Source organism: Orycteropus afer, unplaced genomic scaffold, assembly GCF_000298275.1.
Source record: "Orycteropus afer afer isolate SDZICR_OR568_19922 unplaced genomic scaffold, OryAfe1.0 scaffold00352, whole genome shotgun sequence".
NCBI classification, from domain to species: domain Eukaryota; kingdom Metazoa; phylum Chordata; class Mammalia; order Tubulidentata; family Orycteropodidae; genus Orycteropus; species Orycteropus afer.
The window spans coordinates 2352266-2359853 of NW_006921939.1; the positions used below are offsets into that span (position 1 = coordinate 2352266).

At 35.7% G+C, this 7588-nt stretch overlaps 1 protein-coding gene across 1 annotated transcript in view; it reads right to left on the reverse strand.

Moving 5' to 3' along the window:
* The window catches only part of CHRDL1 (chordin like 1), a 183094-nt gene that overhangs the window by 147819 nt on the left and 27687 nt on the right, over positions 1-7588 (reverse strand). The window contains exon 2 of the mRNA XM_007952594.2: positions 1267-1379. Coding sequence (XP_007950785.1) covers positions 1267-1379 — 113 coding nt within the window. The remainder of the gene's footprint in view (positions 1-1266; positions 1380-7588) is intronic.

Consider the following 7588-nt stretch of genomic DNA (forward strand, 5'->3'; position numbering starts at 1 on the left):
TTGCATTGTGGTAAACTGTGGTCAATGACATGAGACAAAGTATATATGAACTGCTGTATGGAAAGTGAATTTGCTCTGTAAATCTTCACCCAAACCACAATAAAAAAATTAAAAAAAATAATGATTGGCTTAACACACACCTTATACTTATATGGCCTCATTTAAGATCACAGCCAAAGCCCTATTACCAAATGGGATTACATACAACAAAATTTTGGGAAGGCACAATTCAATCCATAACAAACTCCCTTCCCAATTGGCCCACTTCAGTGTTCCTCCACCAGAGATGATTTTGCTCCCTAGGCAACTTTGGCTATGTCTGGATTCATTTTTGTTGGTTACAGCTAGGGAGAGGACATAAATGGCATAGTGCCTAAGGCATTTCCCTGCTAACCAGAAGGCTGATGGTTCAAACCCACCAGTCACTACTCAGTAAGAAGATGGGGCAATCTACTTCCATAGAGATACTGCCTCAGATACCCAACGAGGGGTTGCTATGAGTTGAATCCAACTTGACAACAGTGAGTTGGTTTTTAGAGTTTGTTAGTGGGCAGAGGCCAGGAATGCTACTAAGCATCCTAAACTGCACAGAACACCCCCCCCCATAACAAAGAATTATACAGCCCCAAATGTCAGTAGTACAGAGGTTTAGAAACTCACCTAGTGCACAATCACAGAGGTTTATTCAGAACAAGGGACCACAGCTGTGGTCCTGAGTCAAGGCCACAGAATGAAGATGGAACTACCTGCTTGGTTAGCTGTAACGCCTCTCTGAATGATTGGACAGGAGCCATGGCCAACGATTATTGGCTGAGATAACATAAAATATACTTTTCCCAATGAATCAGTTTATACTTGATCTCAATCTCCTCTCTAGAGGCCAGCCTTGAAAATAGTTTTCAAAACACACACATATACATGTATATAATATTTTATAATAGAGGAATTATAATGAGTTTCCCCTGCTCTCACTATAAAGATATTCTACCTCAGCCCATCATGCGCTATATTATTAGTCACTATGAGTCAAAGTCAACTCAATGTCATTTTTTTAAAGAGATCAAAGTATCTGCCATAGCAAACAAGCAGAGACCCCATGAAAATTACACCAAAAGGCAACAAAGGAATAAAGCAAGAGATATTTCTTTTTGCCTTGCAATCTGTCACCTACTTTCTTTTTGGCTTTTATCACCTGAACTCCCTGGCCATCTGAGTATTGAAAGCTGAGGAGCAAATTGGGAAATTACATTTCATGGGGGATTGTACCTCTGAGCAGATGCAGTTCACACAGTAAACCAACCCATAAGGTTCCAGGTAAGGATGCCATATATCACCCACTCTGTACTTCTTGTCTTGAAACATACAGTATGTCTCTGAATCTGTGGAGAAAGAGATGGAAAATATGCTTGTTAGGAAACAGACCAAGTCACAAAATTCAAAGGCAATCACAGGTGACATCTGTTTTAGTGTACATCAAGGAAAGAGACACAGGGAACACTTATAGAACCCCTATATGGACTCAGTACTGGAGCCCTGATGGCACAACGGTTAAGCACTCAGCTGCCAACAGAAAGATTGACAGTTCAAACTCACTCAGCAGCTCCGGAAGAGAAAGATGTGGCGATCTGCTCCTGTAAATAGGACAACTTATGAAGCCCCATGGGGCAGTTCTACTTCATCACATGAGGTTGCTGTGAGTCGGACTTGACTTCATGGCACCCAACAAAAATAAGCTCAGTGTTTTACACACCTTGATCATTGGATCCTCACAATGAGCCCATAAGGTGGGTACTATTACTACTCTCATTTTATAAATGAGAAAAATCAAGGGTCATATAACTAATAGGTAGCTGACGTGGGACTCAAACCCAGGTTTGTCTGACAGTGAAGCTCAAGCTTTTAACTACTGCTTTGCTATAATGATAAGGTAAAGAAGAATATAATGTGTCCTTCTGAAAAACATTGTTTCCCCTTTACTTATTGATTTTAATGATTAAAAATTTCCAGATATTAATATTGTGTTTATTATTTGATGGAAATATTGTCTCCTAGTTTCTTGCTTATCTGTCTTTTCTTTAGTCTTATTTTGATTCTCAGGAAAATTTTTACTGGAGAATAGGGAAAATTAGTGTGTTTGCTACATGAGGAATCTTGGTTATTTTGACCTGGTTTGTTGGGAAGCAGGAGATAAAAGAAGACAGGATTAGAAAGCAAACTACCTGATTTGGAAGACAATTTACCAGTCATTTGCCTGTTGTTGTTGTTGTCGTGTGCTGTCAAGTCGGCCCCGACTCATAGTGACCCCTCCTTGGGTTTCCAAGGCAGTATCACTACGGAAGTAGGATTGCCCAACCTTCCTTCCGAGGAGTGGCTATTGTTACCATTTATTGGCCACAGTGGGCGAGGTAAGCCATATGATGGATAGGGAGTAAAGAATAAATGTTACCTACTCATTTTGTATGACCTGGTAACCTGATTGAGAAATAAGACATGTAAAATAAAACAAGTATATGCTCAAGAAACTATGATACAAGAAAAGTTTTGGCTACCAGTATTTCTATTGCAGCAAAGTAATTCAATAGAGAAACTATCTAAAGACATGAACAGGCAATTCAGAGAAGAAATGGAAATAGGTAATAAACATATGAAAAGTTATGCAACCTCACTAGTAATCAGAGATTCAAATTAAAACTACACTGAACTACCTTATGTCACTTTGGTTGAAAGACCCTCTATGACTCTTTCCCACTGCGCACAGATACATTGCAGTTTAACATTAAACCTTTATTTCCAACTTCTTCAGAATAATAAACTGAGACACAGAAAACCTAGGTTTGAGTCAAACAAGCTCAAGCTGTGTGTCATTGAGCAAGTCACCTAACCTCTGTCAGCCTCAGTTTTCAACATCTGTGAAAGACAGATGATATGTTCCTTAAGCTCTAGATATTGGAGGATTAATTAAAGTTCTTTGCAAATTATAAAGTGCTGCAAAATGCAAATTGTTATTTTGTGCTAGTTGGCTTTTTTCTCCTAATTAGGAAGGCAATGCATATTAAATGTAGAAAATTGGAAAATACTGTACACAAGATCATAATAAAAACATAAAATTATATAGAGTAAAAAGACATGACACATAATCCCAGAACCAGACAATAACCACTTTTAACATTATACTAACATATAAATAGCCCATAGGTTGAAGAAGAAATCTAAAGGGAAATTAAAAAGTATTTTGTAGCAAATGAAAACACAACATATCAAATGGGTGGGATTCAAACTAAAGCAGTACTAAGAGGGAAAGTTATAGCACTGAAATGCCTATATTAGAAAAGGGAAAAAGTCTCAAATCAACACTTAAGACTAGAAAATGTACAGCAAAATAAACCAAAAGCAAGAAGGAAAGAAAGAAAGAATAAAGAGCAGAAATCAAATGAAATCGAAGAGAGAAAATCAACAGAAAAGAATCAATAAGAGGAAAAATTGATTCTTTGAAAGGTCCATAAAAATTGATAAACTTCTAGCAACACTGACAGAGATTAAACACCTAGAAAACTCAAATTACCAATCTCAGGGACAAAAAGGAGACTTCATGGTAGATCTTATAGACATTAAAGGACAAAGAAGGAAAATTATGAATAACTCTATATCAATAAATTCAACAACTTAGATGAAATGGATGAATTCCTTGAAAGATACAAATAACCAAAGCTTACTCAAGTAGAATTAGATAACCTGGGTTTTCTATAACTTTTAAAGAAATTGAATTTGTATTTAAAATCTTTCTCACAAAGAAAACTCCAAGGTCAGATGGCTTCATAGGTCAATTCTATCAAACCATCTCACAAAACTGTAGAGGACAGAATGCTTCCCAAATGAATCTTTGAGGCAAGCATTACACTGATACCAAAACAAAATAAAAATATTACAAGTAAAGAAAACTGAAGACCAATATTTGTCATAAAAGTGCATGCAAAAACTATCAACAAAATTTTAGAAAATAAAATCCAACAATATATAAAAAATAATAATATTTCATGAACAAGTGAGGTTTATCCTGGGAAGTCAAGGCTGGTTCAATATTTGAAAATCAATCAATGTAATTCATCATGTCAAAAGACTAGAGAAAAAAAAAACATGATCATTGCAATAGATGCAGAAAAAGCAAAGTAGGAAGGGGGATTCCTGAACATGATAAAGAGCGTTTACAAATACAACCTACAGTTAATATCATACTTAAGGCCCCCAAATTTAATACTTTTCCCTAAGACTGGGAATGAGGCAAGGATATCTGTTTCTCCATTCTTATTCAACATTATACTGGAGAGCCTAGCCAGTGAAATCAAGCTAAATAAATAAATAAATAAAAATTATATATATTAGAAAGTGGGAAGTAAAACTGTTTCTATATGTAGGAGATATAATTGTCTACATAGAAAATACCAAAGAATCCATTTTTAAAGTTACTATAATTAGAGAATTTAGAAAGACTGTGGGTCAATACAAAACAATTTCATTTCTATATTTTATAATGAACAATTAGAACTTGCATCACTTGCAATTGCTCCAAAAACATACAAATACTTAGCTATAAATCTAACAAAATATGTGCAATATCTACATTCTGAAAGCTATAAAACACTGATAAAAGAAATCAAAGAAGGGCTTAAAAATGGAGATATATACCTTGTTAATGGATTGGGAGGCACAATATTAAGATGTCAATTCTCTCCAAACTTATCTATAGATTGAATGCAGTCCAAATCCAAATATTAGCAGTATATTATGTACAAATTGACAAGGTAATTCAAAATTTTATTTGCAAAGGCAAATGAAGTAGAACAGCCAAACTGATTTTGAAAAAGAAAAAAAAAAGTTAGAGGACATACTCTACATAATTTCAAGACTTAATCTGCAGCTACAGTATTCAAGACAGTGTGGTGTTGGCAAATAGTGAGAGAAAAAGATCAACACAGCACAAGATATAGTTGTTGCTAAGTTCCATCAAGTCAGTTTTGACTCATAGCGACTCCATGTACAACAGAATGAAACACTGCCCAGTGTTACGTCATCCTCACAATTTTTGCTAGGCTTGAGACCACTGTTGCAGCCACTGTGTGAATGAATCTTAGTGAGAGTCTTCCCCTTTTTTGCTGACCCTCTACTTTACCCAGTATGATATCCTTGTCCAGGAGACTGGTCCCTCCTGATAACATGACCAAAGTATGAGAGACAAAGTCTGGCCATTCTCACTTCCAAGAAGCATCCCAGATGTATTTCTTCCAAAACAGATTTGTCCATTTTTCTGGCAGTCCACGGTATATCTAATATTCTTCACCAACACCATAATTCAAATACATCAATTCTTCTTTATTCTTCCTTATTCATTGTCTAGATTTCACATGCATATGAGCCTATTGAAAAGGCCTTTGCTTGCATCAGGCGGACCTTAATCTTCAAAGTAACATCTTTGCCCTTTAAAACTTTAAAGAGGTCTTTTGCAACAGGTTTGCCCAATGCAATATGTCTGATTTCTTGACTGCTGTTTCCATGGGTGTTGATTGTGGATCCAAGTAAAATGAAATGCTTGACAATGTCAATGTTTTCTCCATTTATCATAATGCTTATTGGTTCAGTTGTAAGGATTTTTGTTTTCTTTATGTTGAGATGTAACCCATACTGAAGCCTGTAGTCCTTGTTCTTCATCAGTAAATGATTCAAGTCATCTTCACGTTCAGCAAGTAAAGGTGTGTCACATGCATATCACAGATTTTTAATGACTCTTCCTCCAATCCTAATGCCATATTCTTCCTCATATAACCCAGTTTCCTGGCTTATTTGGTTAGCATGCAGAATGAATAAAAATGGTGAAAAGATACAACCTTAACACACAACTTTCCTGATTTTAAACCATGGATTTCCCCTTGTTCTGTTTGAACAACTTCCTCTTGGTCTATGTACAGCTTCTTCATGAGCACAATAAAGTGTCCTGGGATTCCCATTCTTCACAATGTTATCCATAATTTCTTATGATCCACACAGTCAAATGGATTAAAACACAGATGAATATCTTTCTGGTATTCTTTGCTTTCAGCCAAGATCCCCCTGACATCAGCAATGATATCCCTTGTTCTAAGTCCTCTTCTGAATCTGGCTTGAATTTCTGGGAGTTCCCTGCAACCATTTTTGAATTATTTTCATCAAAATCTTACTTGCAAGTGATGTTAATGATATGGTTTGATCATTTCCACATTCAATTGGATACCTTTCTTTGGAATGGGCATAAATATGGATCTCTTTCAGTAGGTTGGCCAGGTAGCTGTCTTACTAATTTCTCTGCATAAATGAGGCAGCACCTTCGGCACTGCATCCATTTTTGTTGAAACATCTCAATGGGTATTCCATCAATTCCTGAAGTCTTGCTTTTCACCAATTCCTTCAGTGTAGCTTGGGCTTCTTCCTTCAATGCCACTAGCTCTGGATCATATGCTACCTCCTGAAATAGCTGAATGTTGAACAAGATAGAGTCTAGAAATGGAATCAAATATATGTAGTCAATTGATTTTCAACAAAGGGGAAAATACAATTCAATTGGCAAAAGGCAGTATATAATGGGATTGATGGATTATATGGTAGCTCTGTGTTTATCTTTTTGAGGAACTGCCAAACCGTTTTCCATAATAGCTATACCATTGTACCACCAGCAAAGTATGAGAGCTCCAGCTGCTTCACATAAAGGACTTTTATCCAGAATACATAAAGAAATCTCAAAACTAAATTATAGTAACCCAATTTAAAAATAAGAAAACAGTTGGAATAGACACTTCACAGAAGAATACATACCGATTTCAAGCATATCATTAATCATTAAAGAAATGTAAATTAAACCATGATGAGATATTCCTACCCACCTATTAAAAAGGCTAAACTCAAAGAACCTAACAGTACCAAGTTCTGATGAAGATGCGAAACATCGGACTCTCATACTATGCTGGTGGAAATGCAAAATGGCACAGCCACTATAGTAAACAGTTCTGCAGTTTCTCATAAAATTAAACATACACTTACTACATGATCCAGCAATCCCACTCCTAGGTATTTATGTGAGTGAAATGAACACTATATTCCCACAAAAACCAAAACATAAATGTTTAAAGTGGCATTATTTATAGTCAGCAAAAATTGGAACCAATCAAATGTCTTTCAACTTATGAATGTATAAACATCATACAATGGACTAGTCACCAATAAAAAGGAAAGAATAACTGATATACAAACAACATAGATGAATTTGAAAGGCATTATGTTAAATGAAAAATCCAAACTCAAAATCTACATATTATATGATTATAAGTATTTGACATTCTTGAAAAATGGGACAAAAAAATGTCTGTAGGGACAGAAAAACAGATCAGGAGTTGAAGAAGTCTGGGGCTGGGGAAAAGATTTGAAGACAAAGAGTCATAGGGTCAGTTTTGTGTGTGATGGCGCTGTTCTATATCTTGATTATGACAGTGGTTATACAACTGAATGCACTTATGAAAACTCACAAAACTATACTGTAAAAAGGGTGACTTTTGTTATATATAAA